General features: G+C 40.0%; 1 protein-coding gene across 1 annotated transcript in view; it reads left to right on the top strand.

Annotated features, from left to right (window-relative positions):
* Positions 1 to 22,874, top strand: part of HHAT (hedgehog acyltransferase) — a 164,431-nt gene that overhangs the window by 61,297 nt on the left and 80,260 nt on the right. The window contains exon 9 of the mRNA XM_032185507.1: positions 21,758 to 21,959. Coding sequence (XP_032041398.1) covers positions 21,758 to 21,959 — 202 coding nt within the window. The remainder of the gene's footprint in view (positions 1 to 21,757; positions 21,960 to 22,874) is intronic.

Genomic DNA, 22,874 nt, shown 5'->3' with positions numbered 1-22,874 from the left:
CAGGTATTCTCTGGGTGTCTTCTGGGTGTCCTGGATGCGTGCAGGTCAGCTCCAGCCCTGTCCTGTGCCATCTGGCCTAGTCCCCTGTGTGTTTGGACGTTGGTGCCTTTGCCTGCATCTCCAAGGCACTGCCTCTACTTAGAGAATTGCCCTGACCTTGTCACACAGGTATTCTGGTGCTAACAAGGTTTGAGGGAGGGAGGCGATCTGGAGAGGAGGTAATGAGGGTGGCAGTGTGAGGTAAGGTGGAGACAAAGGGGAGGATATGTTCCCAGGCTGCGGTTTGAGAGGGGAAAATAGGGGAAATCTGGGATTTCTGGAAGCATCTACCAAATTGTTCTATCACTAGAATCACAGTTTGTTCTGCCTGAGCAACTTCTGTCTTCTGGACAAAAACATGAAAGGCCAGTGCATTCTTCTTGTACCTACGCTGTACAGTTACTGCAGATGCCTCAGGTAATTCCTCTGCTTTCAGGTGTTTTCTTGAGAAGAACCCAACTTTTTGCTAGATTTTGCATTGTCTGCCAGTCCGTGAGGCAACAATTTAACACTTTGCTCTACACATTCACAAAGTAGACTCGAGAAAATACCAAAGTAAACCACATGATTATTTTTTAAATCATTTTTTTCCAGAGAGGAGGACAGCAGCCAAATTTGGTCACAGGTTGCTGATGCTCTTGTCTTATTTCCTATCTGTGACACAAGCAGCCAAGCCTGATTTGTGTTGTTCAGTCTCGGTTTCCCCTCTGCATCCTATCTGTTGTTGTCTCTCCTCTTGCGTTTGGCAGATCCAAGGAGATGAAAGTTTTCTTTCATTGCTCTCTTTCAGTTTATTTAAAGATTACCATCTGCCCAAATAGATATGGTTGATAAACACAGTGTGTGCTTATGAGTTATGTAGTCTTTTTTTTTTTTTTTTTTTTTAAAAAATAAAATGTTTTCCTATTTGTATTAGGAGATAATGGAAAGAATGTGTTCCTAGTGGTTCTTCAGCTTCAGGGGAGTTGTGCTATTTACATTTTTATTCCTTTCCAAAAGATATTCGGCCTCAGTGGTGATAACAGAAAGGCATCTTTAAATTAATATCTTTTAACATTTTAAATACAGCGTTTGAAAGCTTTACAGAAGTGCAAGTTACCAATGTCCAGAACTGTACCTGCTCTGCTACTTTGTCCTCCTTTTCCTTTTATTTTTATTTTTTTTAAGCAGTTGGAAATAATCACATCAGGACTGAATGAGCAACAGCGGCAAACCAATTCCAGCCTAATGCTACTGCTTGTTCCCTCATTTGTTCGGGTGATTACTCCTGCCTGCTGGGGGGATGTTTGGGACAAGGCCAGCAGTTGGTGCCAGCGCAGTGGGTTTTATGCTCCTTCCTGAATCTCTGTTGCTAGCAAGTATGAAACATTGCTGTATAGTCCATTCGAATCTTACAGGGTTGTTTTTTTTTTCCTTCGCATTACTTCCTATTCTGCAATAATCTTGGTGGCAGTGGGGATGCTAATTTCTTTATTTCTTTTTTCTTCTGGAGGTTGGTGGCATGCACACACACTCTTACTTTGCATTCTCACAGCTTGAAAGCTAGTTATCGTCACCATTTTCCTTCAGTTTAGCAAGAGAAAAAGAGGATTTGAAATACCCCGTTTCCTACCTGTGCAGCGGTGCTGTCCTAATGCTCATGTGAAACGACCAAGATTGCCACCTGCATGCCACAAGCGTGCTTGCTTTCAGTGTGCTTTTTAGCAATGCGTCTAACACAACCCAAGCAATGAATAATAAAGAGATGCAAAATATACTTGGGCAAAAAGCGTATTGCCTCGTTTACAACTTCTACAGACAGATCTGTACAGAAGTGTCCTGAAAAGAAGAAAATAAATGGTTTATTTTATTGGTTTTTTAAATCCATCCGAAGGGTGCTGAGTAGCTGATCAAATGTGTCATTTGAAGGTTCTGAAGTGCTGTGGCTAGCTTCCAAATTGGAAGAAAGCGGAGAACCTAACTATATGCTAAACCTTGCCTGAGACTCTAGAGACTGATGTTCTTTTACCTTGCTTCATTCAGTCTTTAGAAGAAAACTCAAGGCTGTACACATGAATGGGGGGAGGCAGAGAGAGGGAGAGAAAGTTCAGAATTCGTATTTTGATTCCTACATGTATTACTAGTAGCAGATCTAGGAACCAAATTTTAATGACCTGAAGCCGAATGAAATGTAAACATTTCCCAGATCTTGAATAGAACCTGCTGGTGGATGACTTGTTATTGCTGGTGGATGACTTGTTATTCTCTGAATACAGTTGGTGATCAAAATATTTTCAAGTAAAATGCAGAGGAAGAAATTCCAAAAGAATTGCATAGGATTCATACGTTGATTTAGGAGTTTTTCTACAGGTTGGTCCTGTATTATTTGTTGTTGTGTTTTTTTTTTTTTTTTTTTTTTTTTGCTTTTATAGCATTAGGATCTTAATCTAAAATAAATAATCTGAAATCCTTAACATTGAAATAAGTAGGCTGTTTTCACTGACACCAGTTAAAATTCTGTCCAATCATACTTTTCTGGTTCAACACCAACATTTTCCAACATCTTACTTGCAGGGTGTACATCTATTGAATAGAATTATAGAAAATGAAATGTTATAATTTTGATTGTAAGGAAAAAAAAAAGGAAAAAGGTGTTTAAATTGTATGTGATGGAGAGTCCCAGACACCCAAAATTATTCTCTTACGCCTCCATGCTGTCAGTCCCAATATTTGCTTTAGATTTTTCACAGGTTTTGAGGCCTTTTGCTTAAAAAATGAAAAATAGTTATGAAAACTACTGAAAATTGATGAAAACTACTTATTTTTATTTTTTAATCACTGTGCATCAGCAGTCTTTTCTGTTGCAGTGCAATCTCTTGAAGTTGTTTTTGTAGCTTTCTTCCTTCTGCTAGCCAGTCTCTCTTGTCTCTCTGCCTTTTGCATTTGAATTCTTCGAAGTAACCTTTCCATTCAGTGCATTTAAGGGCTTGGAGTATGGGGGGCAATGGGTGAATTTATTCTCTCTTTTTAAACATCTATTCATGTCATCTTGGCCTTTCTCATATTCTCAGTCAGCTTGTTATTTTTTCTAGCCTTTTATCCTTTCTGCCAATCTTAGGTGTTTTTTGTGTTTTTTTTTTTGCCCCTTTAGATAGCTTCCTTAGTGCTGGGCTGCCCTTAACCGTGCTGCTGCCTCAAGATAATTCTTAATAATGATGATAAATGATGAAGAGCGGGAAGGACAGCTAATAGTACCAGGTAGTTATGGTGTCACTCAGCCCTGCTCTGTGTACCCAGTGTGTTTTCTTGCTTCCCAAAAGTCTATCTTGTTATTCCTGTGTAGGTAGCTGGAAGAGATGTAGCATTGATGGGCAGCCTCCGTGGCATTGTGGTTGCCCTGAAAGCGTTTGTTGCATCCCTGTGCTTCCATGGTGTCCATGGGAAGTGTTCTTCTGTCTTGATGAGCATGTCAGAGCTTCTCTAAAAATACCTGTGCTGAGCAATGTGTACGCATCCAGTGCATATGGAGATGCTGTAAATGTGCAGTAGGCTCCATATGGTTCACAGGGTTGTTTGCTGTTAGTGCGGTGGGTTGTTCGGGTGGCGTAATGCTGGTTTCATCATCTGAAGGTGCTTCATGTATTTGTCTCCACCTCTCCACTCCTCCAGGATAAGCAGTTTAGTTGCATTTACAAATTTACCCCTTTACCCCTGGAAGGGTGTCTTTGAGGACAGTTCTTACTGTCCCTCCAGCACTTTGATTTAGGCTGTTTACAACCTCCTTGTCATCTTTGTTTTTATCCCTGTTGACCTTGCATGTTTGTAGGCTGTCATTGTACAGTGTTTGATATTTATAGATGGTGTGCCTATTTGTATATATATTTACAGAGGTATAATGGCTAATATAACAAACAATTTCCTTCTTCAGTGCAGTCAACTACCAGCTCATACAAATCAAGTGTCAGGGGAGGGCAGGACAGAATTTGGAACTGAAATCTAGGACAACTCTGCTTGGTTTTATGTATGTATACATATATTTTCCCAATTGCTTTTGTGCCAGTCTCTAACATAGCTATCTTCCACAGCACAACAGAGCATGCCCTTGAAAGAATACTGCTATGTGCACAGAGTGCTCTGTCTTTAACTTGCATCGCTGAGAAACTTTTCTCGTTCCTAGACAGAGGGCCACGTTGTGATATACGTCAAACAGTCAGGCTGGCACTAAATACTGTCGTGCAAGTTTTCACTACTGTGGACTACTACCAGCACATGAAAGCTAATCTGTATTCACTATTTCTTGCCCTGTTAAGTACTAATCAAGTTCAAGATTTGGGCTCAGAGGAGCGGCTCAGAGGTGCCAAAGTTTTCATTGTAAAGGTATAGAAGGTAGACTAAGGTCAGCGACACTTATCTTCAAAGGCAGTGGGTCCTTCTGCCTGCTTAAAAGTGTAAGATGATCTTTTCAGAACATTATTCTGTCTGGCATTGTAGCCCCTGGCTTTGTATTGAGCACCAACCCAGACCACGAGCCATAAAGTTACTTCCTTTTAGGCTTTATGCAGAACAGGGTTCTTGAGGCTTGCTTGTTTCACTTAAAAATGCACTTAGAAAAATGTACACAGTCTTCCTCTGTGCCAAACTGCCATGCTGTAGTGCACACACGTTTTCCCTTCTGTGGCGAGTGAAGAAAACACAGAGTGTGGTCTTGGTGTTGGTGGTGGTTTTAACAGAGTCCTAGAAGGCCTCAGATACTGCGGTGATGGGGATGCAGTAAGCATTTTTATGGAACAAGAAGGAATGTGCTTTGACAACCACTGACTGTTTCAAAGAAAATACAGAACATTCACCAGCGCCCTAAAATAACTTCAAAATAACCATAAATCCTTTGAGTATTGTTTTGAATAGATACACTATCCTGGATCACACATGACATACGGTGGGTAAGCACTGTGTTATGGTGACATGCAGTGTAACTTTCTTGTCTGAGAGAGAAGTAGAAAGAATGGAATTTGCATTTGTAACATGTACAGTTATGACAGATCTTCTTTGGCTTACCTTTTTATCTGCCTTATTATGGATTTCTATGGATCTGTTTCACTCAATGTATGGGAAGCTTTACTGAACCCTGGCAGGAGAATGTGGACTGGTCACACCCCATTAGATCAGACTGCACATTTTAAAGGGATTTTCGTATGCATTTAAAGAGTGCTTGCAATATAGTAATTTCTTTACCTTGAAAGCAACTCCCATTCACAAGTACATAGAAGAAAAGAATGTCTTTTCTGAAAAGTCATGAGGAATCAAAAATAATGTTTATCATTGGACATGTCAGTCCAGAACTCATATGTCAGCTGAAGGGTCTAGACAATGGCTACTGGCTGTGTGCTTCCTATGTGTTCATTCACCCATGAGGAGATTTGTATTTGTACATTGATAATAATGGCACTTCACACTTAAATCACTTTATAATTTCAGGATGCTGCACAAATTGTAATTACTGTGTCTCACCTTGCTTGCAGCCAGTGTGCTCTCACTGAGTCAGAACACATTACTGCTCGGCATGCTCTGGTTCAGGATAATCAACCTTCAGCTTGAAACAGTAGAAAGTCTGTTCTTTCTAGTGTACAAGCAGTTTTTAAGACTTATACATGGCAAGGTCACTTGCATTTGAATAATTATGATATAATTTGAAAACATAATTACCATCTGGGCAGTAAGTCCATTTCCATCGTTATCGGTCAAATGGTGATTTCTAAGATGCATTTAATTTCTGTCTCATTCCTTCTTCAGCTCTGCTTTAATTTTCATAAATTGAGTCTTGTATTTTAGTTACATAGGAAAAGAAATATGTAGAAAAGAAACAAAAAGCATGTTTTTTCCCTTCTGCAGTTCATTTCCATATATACTACTTTTAATGACATTTTCTTCACTTTTGCAAACCTGCTGGTGAAAACAAGCAGTAAGGTACTTGCAAGTGGTGCCAGCACAGTCAGCTAGATAGATCCAAATCTGTTTTTGCTTTGAAGCATGTGTGCTCAGTCACTTAGCAATTAGATGAAACTGATCCTGATGCAATACAGCAGGGGTTAAAACTTTGGGTCTATGTAAAATATTTTGGCTGGTTTTGTTCAGGGACATTCTGTGTGTTATTACTGTCTTAGTCATGGTGACTTAAGAAAGCCTAGAATATGAAGATGAACATGCCAAGCAATTATTTTCATATTATAATTCAGCTTTTGGTCAAATTTGAGAATTTGAATGTTTTACGTACTTGATCATCTCCTGCCAGCAGCAAATATAAATGAGAGCTCCTGATTGATGCCTACCTTTGGACTGACCAGGTGATCAGTAAAACAGTCTTGTCTTTCCTCCCTGTCCTTTTTCTCCTGCACACGTGCAAAGATCCACCTTGAGTTAGCTGAATGGTAGCTGTGGGGGCGCGAGGCTTGCTGTGCTCATTACTGCTCTAACAATCCTGGTACGGTGTTACCTGTCAGTGAGCTATTAAGTGTTCCTTGGGTAAGAAACCAGGATAGCAATGTAAAATCCTGCCCAGTGCTTCTTGGTTTCCTGCCAAAGCACAAAATACAGCAAGTGCTGAGCCAGAGATGCTGGATTGTGCTGAGGGTGAAAAGAGCTGCCCTGTGTAAGTCACAATTACATGTATTTGTCCTAGTTTGTGACCTTTTGGGGGGGAGCAGAAATGGGGTAGTCAAATACTTTGTACTGTTGAATCAGTCCATGTGCTTCAGATTTTGTGACAGGTGATCCTTAACGGGTTTTGGCTTTTGAGAGAATCCTCCAGCAACACTGACTAAGAGATGAACTTGCAACATGGAGAACATTGGAAAAACTCCTGTGTCTGTATTGTGCAGGTGTCTGTGAAAAGCAGGGCTGCTGAGCTCTAGTTACTAGAGAAGATGGCAATTGGATAAAAAAGGGAAAAACTGAAAGCTTTTTGGATCACTTTAAAAGGTTTGGGTGCTGCATGTTATTTTAAAACATACCTGATTTTAAGTATGTCCATACTGTCCCAACTAAGCGAAACAGGTCTGTGCCTAACATGGGATCAGTAGATTTTAAATATGTCATGGCTGTATAATAACAGAATTTGCCTTGTCCTCTTCATTCACATAATGGCTTCCAGAGCCAGTAGCTGCAGCAGAGCAGTGTTTGTACTAAAATGATTTTGTCTGAACTGGCAAAATGTTAAATCTTAGTAGCATTATCAGCTAGGAAATTTGGAAGCACAGAGACCTGTTTTATGAATCACGCAGCGTGTACAGGCTTCTGCCTGATGTTGGATGCTACCTGCAGCCAGTCTTCGTAGGTCTGGCAAGGCTGCGTGGTATCAGTGATCCTTGCAGGGTCTTTGTACATAAGTACAAGATACATGGATTGAGAAAAAGGTGCTTCGCTGCTTTATTTGTTATTGTAATAAATTTGGAAAGAGAAAGCTTTTGTTTGCTTTCTTTCTAGCAGGAATCCTGATTACTAGACTAGAAGTGGTACTGAAATAATGCTGAAATTTTGATCTAAGTATTGTGTTTCAGTTCAAATAACAGGGTTGGAGTGGGTTGGTTGCTTTGAACAGACCCAGGTAAACAGGAGATGCAGTTGGCTTCCTTATCTTGCTTGCACCCAGTGCAGAAAATCCAAGAGGTAGGAAACAAGCCTGCATGGTGTAAGGCTTTCTCTGTTTCTTTTCCAGTAAGCTAGCATAAAAGAAGCAATGTATTTGTGTCATACTACCAAGCGTGCTCCTTTCTGCAGTGGCTTAAGTAGTGTTGGAGTTTGTCAGTCACCTGCAGTTGGTACTTTTTGTTTTCTTTTCTTTCTTTCTTTCTTTCTTTCTTGAAAAGTGGACTCGGTCTGTACTTTCTTAGTCTTTGAATTATACAGAAAGTATTCAATACACAAAGATTGGTCATAAAGGCATTTTCTTAATAATCCTACCTTTCAAAAATTCTGAGTTGAAATGGAACAGCACAGATTGGTTTTTTATTGCTATTCTCCTGTAGAAAGTGAAAAATCATAGCAAAGGTGGCTGAAGGTAGAAAATGGGGAAGAATGCCCTTGCTATTGATTTAAATTTAACCTTTTCAGCAAAACAAGAGCCACAGAAATCACAACTATTCTTCCTTCGCAGAATGTACTGATATTTAATATTGAACTCTACTAACAAGGTTAAAAAGTGCTGTATGGAAACTAAGACTAAGTTTTCTTGCTCAGTTGTAGCTAGCAAATAAAAATAGCCTATGTTGTGCCAAGATTCTGCTGATCACAGGGACTATGATTGTTAAGAAATGTGTATTTTAGAACTAGAGTTAGGTCTAAAACTCAATTTACAATTTACAATTTGCCTGCATTCGCTTTCATCCACTCTGCTCATGGGACAGGAGGAGGCAGATGTCACCTCGTGTTCTGAACGGCAGCAGTACTCCCTACATTCCTCAGCTTCCTTCTGCCAGCAGTGGCTGTTCTAAATGTTTTAACATTTGACCATTACAGTTGGCTCTATGCTGTCCTCTGTAGCTTTAAAGGGACGTTGGAGCTCGCTTAAATGAGATTGTGATCATATCCTTTAACTTCCAGCCTTATTGCTTTCTCATCGTGCCAGGCAGGAGCAGAAAGTTGTTACCTGTCGGGATCTCAGGAGTAGCCTCAGCAGCTTGTTCTGTGGCTCAGAGGAGAGGTGATGAGGGAGAGAGGGAATTCCTATCTGAGAGGAATTACCCCCATTGGCTTTGTCATATGCCTAGCTTATCCCATGAAGGCAAAGAAGAGAGCTTGAGAGACAGAGAACAGGAGCAGTGTATGTTTGTCCACGCATTTTTAAAACAAAATTTGAGCTTAACACTGACACCTCGCAGTTTAGCTGCAAAGGTAGGACTGTAGTGTACTCAGAAAAGGATTTAACTGCTGCTTGATGTTAAGGACTGCAGTTCAGTTTGCACGGTATTTTCATGGTGGTTTCTCTGCCTTATGGAGATAATTGCTTCTCAATCAATAGGCAAGTAAAAATATCAATAGATCATGGAAGCGTAGTAAGAGTTCTCTTACAGGAGTGCTTAAAAGATTAAAACTGAACAGCCAGATCGTAATTATATATGGCCGTTCTGCCCAGCATATAAGAAAATCATTGTATCTTGCATGTGGTATCAGCTTTTTCTACAATAAAGATTTTTGAATGTAGGAAACATTATTTCCTAGATTAAAATGGAATCCTTTAATGCGTGCACTCCGGAAATTGAACAAACTGAAATAACATTTATTCAAATTGGAAAAATATCTGTCAAGTTATTCTGCTAAATCCAATCTACAAACTAAGTTAGTGATGAAAGAATTTATTTTTGTCTTGCTGCTCTACTAAATTTATGCTCTGCTTAATGAACCCCACCCCTGCAACCACAAAACATGCATGCATCCAGCCAAAGCATGTGTGAATACACACAGAAAAAAAGATAAAACACACAATTATTCTTTTTTTTTTTTTTCCTCTCTTGAAATAACAATGAGTTGTAGCATCATCTCTAATACTGTGAGGGTCAAGAAATCTTTCTGATTTCTGATCCTTCTGTTAATGTATTTTGAAAAGATTACAGTTGGGTGTATATTATAGGAGTCGAGCAGAGAAGGCTCAGTGCCAAAATAACCTGGCAAAGAGAATGAGCATAGAGACCAGATCCTGATCCATCTGAAATGGATGGCAAAAATCTTGTTGGCAATGAAAGAAAATATAGTCTGGCCTTTTCTCCTAAGAGCAGACAGGCTGATCTCAGTTATTATAAGATATATATGTAGTTATCATAAGGAATACAGTACTTACCTTGGTAATATTTTGGTGCATCAACAGAACACTTACATTTTCCCATTGTCTTTGAAATGGTCTAGCAATCTGAATGAATGATTTGGGCATCAGGTGAAGTGTTCGTAGCCTTTGATCATCATTCATGTTTTTCAGTCAGTCAGCAGTTCTAGCCTGTAATTGTCTCTATCGTAGTGAATCTACTCTAACCTTTCATATTTCTGTGTTTAATTCATTTTTAACAGTGTTAGAGTGTCCAGGAGAGAATGGAGACTGAGGCCATCATAGAAAGTTGCCTCATAGAAAGTTGCCATGTCCTAAAAGGACAAGGCTTGTGGGTGCAGACCCTCCTGGTTGCATTCAGTCTGGTGGGAAGCTGACTGTTCACGAGTGCGCCCTACTTTGTCACCTTCACTGGCATTGTGCAAAGCTACAGAGGGATGGGGGTTATTTTGTACTGATGCTTTTGCAGACGTGGAGCTTACAGCCTGTTGCTGAGGGGCACGAGCTAAAATTGAAACAAGGGAATTGGTCCATAACAAAAAAAAAAAAAAAAAAATGCATATTGCATTTTTCCAGGTTTATATTTAGTTTGCTATTTTAGTGGTCTTAGATGTAAATTAGTCCCAGTAATGTACGCTCTGTATGCAATTTCCATTTCTCTGGGCACTAGGAAGTGAAACCACTATTGAATCCTGAATCAGCTTTCATATGTCCTGAACATTTGGTGAATACTTCAAGCAGTTTCAAAGCTACACCAGAGCTTCTGCCTTCCATCCTGCCATTAGGTCTTTTAGGTTGTTTTTCGGACTTTAGCTGACAGATTGGGTTGTGACTGAGGTTTTTCAGGTAAGATATACCAGCTTGGTGTTACTGTTTTTATTTAACTCCTTAAATCTGTGTTATTTCTTAACTGGTTAGCCAGTTAATCCATCAGAGTAGTAAAGGTAGAGTAAGCAGAAGCTGCCATCTAATAGTTTGCTCCCAAGCACTACTGGAAATTTAGGTTAGGCAGTTCCCAAGCTGGATGGTTTTGTTTGTTTGTTTTTTGCTTCTGCTTGCTTCCCCCCACTTTTGAGGAAAGAAATGGAGTTTATGCTTGCCTTTTGCAGTCTGTTGAAATATTCAAGAAGCAGAAAACAGAAAAGAAAATTACTGGTGGCCCAGTGTGTGAACCAGTTGCTTCCTTGAGTATCTTTCAGAGAATTTCCTGAGGGTGCACCAACTGCAGTGCTGCTGACAAGTTGTAATAGTCTGTAACCTGTTTTGTTTGTTTGTTTGTTTGTTTTTACCTCTTCTGATTTATACTTGTACTTCCCAGAAAAAAAAGGAGGGAGGGATGGGTGGGTAGAAATCACCAACAAGAAACTAAACCAAACAAAAGCAAGTTTTGTTGATTCACTGTCTTGGGTATTTTCGTGGAGAGCAATACAGAGAAGTCATTAAATATTTCAGTTTTCTCAGTCATTCTTTGTTCCCTCTTTAAAACAAGCAGACTTCCTTTAGACAACTGGTCATATAGGCAACTAAGTGTTGTAGGAGGGTAAGATTTCCAGGATATTTTCTACTTACCTTTCTGTGATATCCTAACTGATGGTTTTTCTCTGGCAGGCTTTTAGTGTTCCTTTTTCCTTAAGCATGTGTCTTTTTGCTTCTGTTTCTTTCGCCTCCTTGGCATGGTTTTACTTACAAGTATATTTAAATTTCTGGCTCTAGCTCTACAGTGTTTCTGACTGAAGTATATTACCTTTACATTGAGATAATTTGTTACTGTGGGTTGATTTTTTTCTTTTTTCAGCTCCAGTCCCCTGCCAGCTCATGACTTCACAGGAACTGACATTTCCCCCTTACGTTTGTATCAGGGTTGAACCATGTTCCAGGCTGGTGCAAAGAGAGCCTGACTAGGCTTTCTTTACAAATGAGAAAAATTGAGATCATCATTATTTAAGGGTGCCACTTTGAGAAAAGTAAATATTTTATTTCACTGTGCTTGGTTAAATTTGGTGTCCAGTCTCGTTTATATAACAATTAGGCAGTGTTGATTTGTGCTGATAAATCAGGATTGTACTTCACTTCAGAGGGGATTTAACCCTGCTGCTGTTTGAAGTGTTTCTGACACAGGCTACAAAGAGTGTAAGTGTTCTTTAGCGTGAAAGGTGCTATATAATTTTAATTTAAGTCATCCCAGCTCTGCCTTGACATCTCAGTGCCTTGGCTGTATTTTATAAATAGTCGTTTCCCAGAACTATAGACAGTGTGTTCTAGGAAACGTGAACTCAAGAGCAGAGAGTGAAACACTTGGCTTTGAATAATGTCAGAAGCCCAACTCTGAACTTTGTGCACATGTAACTTAGAGGAATGTGTAATGCTGCTCAGTATTTAAGTAGATATATTGATAATCATCATATTTCCTGCAATATTTAAGCAGCATCTCTTCTGTATTTCCGCTTCACATTGATTACAGGCCTTTTCTTTCTTTTAGTGATGTCTTTCAAGTACATTTTATTGACACTAGGATATTATCTGAAGGCTGCAACACTTACAGAGTGTTCATTTCCCTGACTTTGGGACTTAAGGTCTCAAACATTATTCTGGTCTCATAATGAGTTGTATATCTGAAGTAGCAGGTGAAAGTCTTCTGAAGCCTTGGTTTCCGCTTGTCTATGTAGCCCAGAAAGGCAAAGGTATTGCGTGGTTTGGTGAAATTACCTTGTGGTCTGTGGATACTGGCATGCATGTGTACCCGGTGACACATAAATGCAAAAGAACCATCAAGCTCCCCACAAAGGTATTGTGAAGATTAACCAGGCTTCACTGTTACCTAAAAAATTGCAGGGTTCTCTTAATCACCCTGTCTAAAAATGGAAATATCTTAATAAGGGAAATAGTACGGTTTCTGTTATACTGATGGCATGTCATGCACTTTTTTGGCCACGGCATCGTGGAAATGGTAGCTGTTAAGTGCACAGTGATGAGTGTATTTTAAATGTCTGAATCCACGGATATGGATGGATCCACACTTTGTCTGATGTACCTGGCACACTAAGATTAGCAGGATGGCTAAATAGCTTGTACTTAAATGTATGGAAATCAAGTGGTTTTCTAAGAAAGGGGAAAAGTAGTAGTGCTTTATTTTTGGCAAGGTCAAAGCAGTGAATAGCATATATTTAACAGTTTTTCACTTACTGAACACAAATAGTTTAATATGGGCAGACACATGCATAGGAGGAAAAAACACATTGCAATTTGTCGCTGTCACTATAGCTGTCACTGAGAACCGCTGTAAAATATGGTGCTGTGAGGGCACACTTCTGATGAGGAGGGATATGGCAAAGGAAGAGACTTGCTGCAAAGGCTTAATTTGTATGGCAAAGTTAAGCCCCTGCAACCTCGGGTCCATATTTACAGAGATCTGAATTTTGAGGTGGGCCCTCCCGTGCCATAGTCAGAAGTGAAGAAAATAAAAAAAATAATAATTATTTTGTTCATGTGTTTGTCTAATGATTTGTTATCATATGGGCAGCAACTGCAAGTGCAGAGACCAGGACTGGGATCCCTGCATGTCTCAGGCTAGTGCCCTACCCACAGACTTGGTTTTTCTTGCATACTTACTCTCTGAATCTCATTTTCTTTTCTGCCTGGTGGCAGCCTGGTAACAGGCAGCTGGAGCACTCCTCTGGGAGACAAGATCTGTTGTTCTCCTTGGCAAAGAGCCTGACCTCTGCTGTTTTATAAGCAAAGAGTGACAGTGCTATTAATAGATCCCTCCTCCAGCCAGGTTGTCAGAGGAATATAGCCTGATTGCTGAGCTTCATGCCAAGCTGCGATATTACCAGCACGCGGTAGGTGTATTGTGAGCAGCAGAGAGGAATTGGGCCCCTGAGGGGAGGGGAGCTCAGAACATCCTCAGGGAGCTCTGCAAACTCTGTGTGGGATGAGGTGCCCAGGAGGTGCCTGCTCCTGCCTCCTGCACAGCCACTGAGCTTGGGGTTTCGGCAGCAACAGGTAGCCACCTGCCATCTGCAGAGGAGATGGGACCCTGATTTGGACTTCAGGGATCTGAACACTCTTTTGGCTCTTTGGTCATGTGGAACCTCTTCCATTTCCACTGCGATCAAAGAGAGGTGTCTGGTAGCTTTGTATTTGACTGAAAACAGGTGGTAGGCAGAGTTTTTTTAGTCCTAGATGAGGTTAAGAGAAAACTGAACACAGCAGTCTATCAGCAGTGAAAGTCATTCTATTAAAAGGACGTATTATGATTTAGATTAAAATTTCATTTGAAATAAATGGATCTCTTTGAAAGCATGAGCTTCCTTACAAGAGTAAATTTAAAATGATTTATTCAGTATTCCACAGTAATCTGCCCTTTGACATACGGACTTGACTTGAATCATATTTGGTGTTGAATCCAAGGGAAGAAAAATACATAAAATGCTTTTCAGTTTTTTAATAGGAAACTGCACACTCAGTCTTTGGTGGGAAACATGTTAACAACTGGAAAGTGAACAAAAATTCAGGTCATATTTATAAAGCTGGGTCTTCTTGCATATGAATATTCTCATTAATGCTTTACAGCCTAAAATGGACTTAATTTCTCATTAAACATTTTTTGTGGTAATTTAGCAAGGTTTGCCTGGAGCCAGCGTTAGCTTACTTACTTTAAAGGGTTTGCATTCGTCAAGGTCTGTCTAAACATCATATTAAGCTGGTGAGGTGAGGGAATCTTACAGGGCTTAAGAAGCTTTGCCAACAGACCAGTAAAATTATTAGACAATGTAAAAAATTGAGTTTCACAGTAAGAACAAGGCTTACGTATCCTAATGGAAATTTTGCCAAATGATGCTGTTATTTTTTGATTCCAGGTGGAAATGTGGGGCTCGGCCTTCAAAGTCTTGTTTACAAGAGATGTTTCTGTGATTTAAAAGAGGTTTATTAATGTAGGACACAGTCTTGCAAAGACTTGCAGATATGCTTTACTTATGCACTCCATGTAGGTCCATTAAAGTCAGTGACAGCTTGAATTGACAACGTAGGAATAGTTCACCCAGAAGTAAGAATTTGCAGAACTCGCCTGAAATCTTTTTATTATATACTGTAGAGACAAAGTTTAAAATCAATGGTCTAAAGCTGCAAAAAGAAAACACAGGGTGAAAAAATAAATGGGTAAGTGAAGAAAGCCCAGCCCCAGCTTTAGAAGGAATTGCTCTCTACTTCTAACCCTGTGTCCTGCAACACTTTATATTTCATCCACATCTCTTTCATGGTGACAGTCCTTGGGAAATGTTTAGAAGCAAAACGAACAGTAGCTTGGCTATATAAATTTGTTCTCAGAATTGTTCAGGCTTGCTTGAGTATCGATTTCTTAACTAGTGATGAAGATCTTTTTGTTGCCTTAAAGGATCAGATTCTCCAGGCATAATGCTACATGGAGAAAACTTTGTATACATGCTTATGAATGGGCACTGTCACTGTACTCCAAGCCATCTCTGCTGTCATAATGTAATCTGGAAAAATTTATTACTGCTTTTTACCTTCGACTATATTGGCTATGTAAATGTACAACTCAGAATAGTATGGCAAGCCCCTGAATGCTTTGAAATTCACAGAGGCATTGAAATTTTGAGTACCATTATTCTCAGAAGTAAACCAGAAAAGGCTCATAAAATTATGGTGTTTACAAGCAGTTTGCTATTACAAGCAAATTCACTTTTAAAAAATATATATATAAAAAATTTACTTTGTTTCTGTGTATAACATCATACCTTTTCTGGTTATATATCTTTTCTGGTATAATATACCTTTTTCTGGGTATAACATCCCAGGACTTACGGAGAGGGGAATTAAAATAATAGATAGCATGCATCTTGCTTTGTGGCATTGGTTCAGGAAGAAGTTTACGCACATGTAGAAGAAAGGTCCTGAACAGAACAACATTTAAACAGGTGCTTTACTTACACTTACTTCAAGACTTGAATGTGTTTGAAGTTACAGGCATATAGAATTAAGAACAGTATAATAAAGCCTTGAGGAATAAAGCCCTTCAGGCTGATTCTGAACTGGTTGCAAATGTTCCTCTTAGTGGTTTTCTAACATTATCAAACTAAAAACTTTATCACGTAGATATCATCAAAAGAGGAAAAAACAAGTGTTTTCTAAGAAAGCGACTGTCAAATCTCTTACGATTGTGCTGTAAATTACCACTTTAAGAAAGCTAACAAAGTGGTTGTTGGATTTAAAAGTTATTCTCTTGAAGTAAATGTCACTTTTAAATACTTCAGCTATTGTGTTTATGCCTGCATTACTTTAGGGATTTAAATGGTACCATTTACATATTTTATCCAATTCTCTGATGTTCACTTAATGAGTTAAAATGCAGATAGGTTGTGTAAATGGAACAGCTTGCTGGCTGTAGATAAGCTGATTTAAGCTGCTCTAAGTGGGACTAAAAGTAAGGTACTTGGTTATTCAGAAGACCCCCACACAGTTATGCTTTATTTGTGAAAGTAACATGGCATTTACCTTTCAAATGAAAACAGGGTGTGGAAATATGTGGAGATCGATGGCATCTTTGCCATGGGAGGGGAGGCCTGAGAATGTATGTGTAGCTGTGTCAGGCCTGGGGGGGAGGCAACTGGTTTTTACTATATAGCATTTTTCCAGTATTTATTGATATTTATGCATCTCGGATGCCCCCCAGATGTTTTGAGAGATGCAATCTACATTGATTTCTCCGCTCTCCCCTTTCCTCCGATGTACCCTGTTGTCATTAGGGAAGGTTTAGCCGGCTTGGGAGCAGCCTGCGTAGCCTGGCCCATGGTATTCATGAGGAGGCAGCCTGCCATGACATCTCATCAGTCCTTTCAGCATGAAGTATCTCGGCTCTCCTGGATGGCCTTGTCTGCCCGACCTCGCTGATCCCAGTAGCACCGTGCTGTGGCCAGGGAGGTGCCTGGGCCAGGCTCAGGGCCGCAGAAGCCATGCGTTGGCAAGCTGGGGGTCCCTGTGTCTGTACATCCTACCAAGCACACAATGACCTGGAATCAATCCAAGTGGTACAGAAAAGTGCTATAGGGCTGACAAATGTCACCTCTGGAGCTTTGGCAGGGATTGACTTTCCACTAAACTGACATTTTATTTTGTAATGCTCACCTAGCCTGCATCTTTTTGATACTAGGTATGACAGGTCTAATCTTCCTACCTGTAATTTTCTTGGGTCTTAAGAGGGGGACAGTTAGCTGTCCCACTGAAATAACCTGGAGGGACATGACAAGTTACCATCCTCAAATCCACTTGCTTTAATATCCATTTATCTTTGCAAAATATTCTGGTGCTTTCAATCATTTTTCTGTCTTTGGCTCATTGACCACCAAATAACTGTTGAGTTTTCTTTCTGTGTGTGCATGTGAATTAAGATAAAGTTGTTGCACGTTGGCACCACGTTTTTCAGATAAGCCTGCCTTCCTTGCACATCTGCACTAAATGTGTAATCTGCTTATGAGCTGTTAAGAGATTCTGCTACAAGGGTGTTCCTTTGAGTTGGGTTAGTCTGACATGAAGATCCTTGATTACTTTTATGTGCTAAGAGTCCCTGAACTGTGGGTTTTGAGCTTCTCCGTGGATTTTCTGTGATTAGAGATGGAAATAGTCTTAAAAACTGCGCAGAAGCTTAAAATGAGATATTTATGTAATGCTGTTCTGTGTGTGGTGCAGCAGATCAGTATGCTCTGCAGTAACCCCTCTGCATGTGTAAACTTTCAGTTTCAAATCACAGAAGGATCACAGAATAGACTGAAGGTATAGGGTAGTATTTATAAGAAGGCAAAAGACGGGAAGCATGGGGATCTCTCTCTCTCTTACTACACTTTAATGTCTTTTATATAGACTTTTATATATATAAAAGACATTAAAGTGTAGTGGCCACTGCCCCTTGACCTCTCTCTCTCACTCAGTCTCTGCACGTCCTTTCGTCTTCACAGATTTTGGTAGTGAACAGAGGACCAATTATCTAACACACAGTAAGAGACTCCTTTTCTTCCCCATCCCACTTCTCTTGTTCAAATCTCAGCCGTCTCCAGTTATTGAAGATTCTGGGTGCCACAGTGAGTGTAAAGACTCCATGCTCTCTTTTAGAAGGAAGGGATAGACACAAGTGTAAAGAAGGTGCTGCATACCGGCGTCATGCTTGTATACCAAAGCATTCTCAGCTGAATTTGATCTTAGGGCAGGGTTCTTGTATCTGAAAGAGTTAATGAAGTGCTAACACAAGGACACAGGGAAGGTGTGGACCTGATTCTTGCTTTATTCCATGTCCAGAAATCTCATCTGAAACCTAGGAGAGGTGGGTTCCATGCTGTCCTTTTGGGGTTTGTGTTACAGCTACTAGCACATGTAATGCCTTATTCTTGAGCTGAAGGGGCGCACCGTTTCATTTCGCTCCAGGAACCATCTTAGGTTGAAACCATTGCAGAAAAAGTGTCTTCTAAACAATTTGTGCTATTCTACTTGTTGGAGGCATAATTGTTATTTACAAAGCATGTATTATGTCATAAATGATAACACAGAACGAATACATTTCTTCTGTTTTCTGGCTTAATAATGCTGTTCACTGTTTTATTATCTCTCACACTTACCTTTAGCGTAAATGTAGCTTTCTGTAATCAGATGAGTACTTTTCTATGTCAAAATTACAGGGGAAGTATTGAGAAATTAGATTCTAAACTACCACGATGCTCAAAAAGAAGCAAGATGTGTTTTTTGTAATGAAAAGGGCTCTTGTTGTGGTTCTTTAGTGAGACAATTTTGGCTTTAACAGAGAACACAAAGCAGCTGGCATGGGGTAAGGATTTGGCCCCGGCTACACAGTGTCTGAGTTGCATACTTGCTTGTATCTAGTCCTGTCCACTTAAGACTGTGAAGGTTGGTATGCAGCTTGGGTATGAGGTGTGTGTACGAGGAGGTAGCATGTACATTTTTTTTCTCTGATGCCAAACCAAAGCTGGTTCTGTAATGTAATAATGGATTTTGCACAATTTTTTTCTGTGTAAATAACATAAGGACATACAGAATTGCTCTTCACACTGCTTGAGAGAAATGACTCAACATCCATCAGCCTCTTATACCTACTTGAAAATTGCCAGTGGGCGCCCTGCCAAACAAAGGCACGAACACACGATCTGAAGGCAGTTAGTGGCCTTGTGACAAGAAGTGGCTGCCAGCCTGCTTCTGTTTTCTTCTGGTATCTGGAGGGGAGGGAGAGAGGCTTTGCTTTTTGCTATGCATTTTTCCATCAGGCAAGGAGACAGAATCCCCACACTAGAGGATAGAAAGGTTAACAAAGATTTCATGGCTCCATTTGGCTTCTGTTCTTCTGTGAACAGGTCTTTTCAAGGGCAGTGGAAGGAAATTTTCAATTGCATGATTGCCATGGGCCTTGCCAGGAGCTAAAACTTCATTGACCTTGAAGATTCACCAAGATTTGAATTAGTGCTGCTCAATTAACTAACTGCTGTCATTAAACACTAAAAATCAGCAAATAGCCTATTTTTCTCTGCACAATGCTCTGAAAGCCATTCAGGCCAATCTAAAATGAACTACAATGGCAAATGAATAAGCTGGTGCTGCTGCGCCCATTCCTGGCAGTGCCAGTCCCAGTGACAGACAGTGACAGACTACGAGTGCTCACAAGACAGCCAGTACCTATACCACAAGATGGCCGGTGCCTATACCGCAGCTTCTGTCCTTCAGTTCGGGGAAAGGGATCATACAGAAACCCAGAGCTGCTTCTGCAGTGAAGGCTACGTTTTGCACAGTGGATTTAATTCAGTGCCCTCTGAGGTCAGTAGAAATATTTCCTCAGGGCTTAGAGTAAGGTGTCTGTCGCAGAGAGTTGTCCTCTCTGATGGCATCTGGGTTACTTTTAAACACAGCATTTCAGTAAATATATGACCGTGGTGAGCTTTGCTGAGGGTGGCAGCATCTGCAGTGTCACGTTTTGGCTCCTGTGGGTGAACCTTTCTGGAATCAGGAGGTGCTGTGCTGGGGAGGCAGGAGGGAGGCTGCTCAGAGGATCGTGGTTTTGTGAGGAACACAGCCTGCAAGAGGAACTGAGTTATTACTGCTGAACCTACCTGGAAAATCCAGCAACCAGCCTTTGAAAAGGGAGAAAGGAGGCTTTGTGTAAGGAGGTCCTAAGAGGTGATCTTCCTTGGTCTTTCGTCTTTGTAGTCATTGGAGTAGAAGGAATTTGTCTGGCCGTTTACGAGATGTCTGCAGCAGCAGTCTGGGGCTCTGTTCTCATCATCCTGCATGTCAGATCCCAGGGAGAGCCCTGAAGGGGATCTCTCTGCTTACAGGCTGCTACGGCATGCTTCTCTGCAGTTAGACCCACTGATTTCAGCTGCAAGTACGTGTTATTGCCACACCGTGTTCTTATATGTATGATGAGAGGAAAAACAACAACACAGGGAGGGGAGAGAGAAGAGAAACACAACATATATAAAAACTATTGACTTTAGTTTCTCTTTATGTTTGTATGCTTAATAAAAAAACAGTTACACTGAAAATCGCTATAAACGTAATCAGATGTTCCCTGTAGCAGGTGGAGGTAAAAGGTGTATTGATATTATGTTTAGAGAGGATTTGGAGCAGTTGAAAGGTGTTTTTTTTTTTCTGAATGACTTTTCCACGTACATCATAATTACTCTCATCACTTTATTTTCCCCGATATGGTATTTTACTTCCAAAGGTTAAGAATAAAGCACTACATTAATTTCCCTTTAAAATCTTTGAGCTGATCTTTGTCTCTGAATGTACAAACCTGAAAACCAGTGATGAAATTTTCAGTGGAGAAAAAATATCCTTTAATTATCTTACCAAGTAGGAACAGTCTCACACGAGGCTACGGCGTGCTATGTCGAAGGAGTGACAGCTAGAGGGAATTGTCCCTGGCACTTCTCACATACTGCGTCCCCTCCCTGGTGCTCATGGGCAGAGCGGTGTCTCCGCTGCCTGATGAGCTTCCCCTAAGTGTCGACAGAAATATGCAACTTTTTAAACAAAGGCTGAGCAGTAGCCATGCCTTATTTTGCAACTGCCAGAAGTGGATGTAGCCCTCTAGGCAGGCAGGAAAGTGAAGTGACCCAGAAAACAGTGTCAGCTTTCAGAGTCCCGTTGCTGCTGGTGCTTCTGTTGAATGAGTACTGCTTTCTTGACACTTACAAGCATCAATTAAAGACTCAGCTTCTGTCTCCTGGATTCAATTTCAATCCAAAATATAATTGCATGCAGGGTTTTTCACACAGGTATTTTGGGGCAGGTGGTACATGTGTTGTGAAGGTCATTAGCAGAGGAGATCTTGTGAATGTAACACAAGAACTGGATAGAAGATATTTTCAGTAAATACAATTTTTAATAAAAGATTTAAAGATACAGAAATTTGAAGCTTTTAAAAATAAAGTATGTTTGCATTTATCTACATTTCTTAAAAATGGAAAACATTTTGTGGGTTATGACTATATATGACTTTACAGATTTTTTTACATTTTATTGTTAAGTCTTACAATTTAAGTTCTCACAAAGATTATTTGTAATTTTTGTGTATACAAGTTGGCTTACTACTACTGCAGTCTAAAAAACCTGAACATCTTTTGCAATTTTGAGAATATAGTTTATCCTGTACACTTGCCTAATGCCGAGTTTCCTTGACCACAAAATTGCCTTTTTGCCAAATGGTATGTGCACATATTTCATGGCGTGGTCTACAGCTTTGCAAAAACTGGAGCAGGCAATGTAAATATAGAATGCCAGGTAATTAGTAAAATTATTTTATTATTTTTTTTTATGCTGCAAAATGAATTTATTCTGCAGTGGATGTTTTTCTGAGATTTCTATGAAAGCCATAATAACGCTGCTTATCTGTCACTTCACCTACAGGTACATTTATATTCCCATGGGAGGATCTCAGTCCAGTCTGCCAGGAATGATTTTTTCCACAGCCCTCACTTTTGCTTTTGTAAGCTATTGGCACGGAGGACAGAGCTATCTGTGGTACTGGGGAGCGCTTAATTGTCTTGGAGTAATTGTGGAAAATGGCATCAAGAGGATACTTTCTGTTTCACTTATTCGAGACTTAATTGTAAGTTGGCTCTCTCTTCAATTTGTGTTCTTGTTTCCTAGCTTCACGCTTATCTGAAGTTCCCGGTTACTAGTTTGATTTAATCTATAGTAAAAGTGGTGGTTAATAAATAAAACAACATTCCCTTCCCCACTCTGCCATTTGACGTAAGCCATATAACTAGAATTTTGCAAAAAACAGCTAGGCCAACACTGAAATATGCATGGTCTTAAAAGCTTTCTCTGCAATGCTAGTGCAAGCAACTGCTTGTCACATTGTATAAGGTTAAACAGAAGCCAGTTTTAGTATTTGTATTCTGATTTCACTCAGGATGGCCTTAAAATATTCATCTTCACTAAAATTAGGAGTGTAATTTTCTAACCATGTGTTTCCTGGAAAAAAAAGTACGTGTAGCAGCTGCTTGCATCTGGGAACAAGCGTATGCTAAGAAATCTTATGCCACTGTGAAGAGTCCATAAAGAAAGTATTATTTTGTTTTGAAGACCTCTGATATTTTGACTTTTCTTTTGCATATCACTTCCATTTGCTTATACTTTGTACCTTCATACCATCTTTGATGCACAGTCATACTCAAAAAAAAAGCATTATTTTAATTTTGATGGCCATTTTAGTCTGCAGGTTTGCTCAGTATATAATCCCAAATCTTCTAATAACTGTAATTACTCTAATAAGAGTAATTCCTGTGCCTCGCTTCCTTAGTAGTGATGAGCGCTTAGAATTCATACTCCTCTGTGATACTGAGATGGCAGTGACTCAGTCTCCAGCCTGATGAAGTCCTGACGCTCAAGTAATTATGTTTATTCTCCATCCCCCTGTTTTCTGTTTTCACTGCTGTGGCATACCGTGTGTGGCAGTTGATAAAGCTAAGTAATTGAGTAGCCAGTGCTACCTTCTACAATCCAAGTGTCCATCACT

The sequence above is a fragment of the Aythya fuligula genome, chromosome 3 (genome assembly GCF_009819795.1).
Source record: "Aythya fuligula isolate bAytFul2 chromosome 3, bAytFul2.pri, whole genome shotgun sequence".
In the NCBI taxonomy this organism is placed as follows: domain Eukaryota; kingdom Metazoa; phylum Chordata; class Aves; order Anseriformes; family Anatidae; genus Aythya; species Aythya fuligula.
This window is presented reverse-complemented; position numbering and strand designations above follow the sequence as displayed.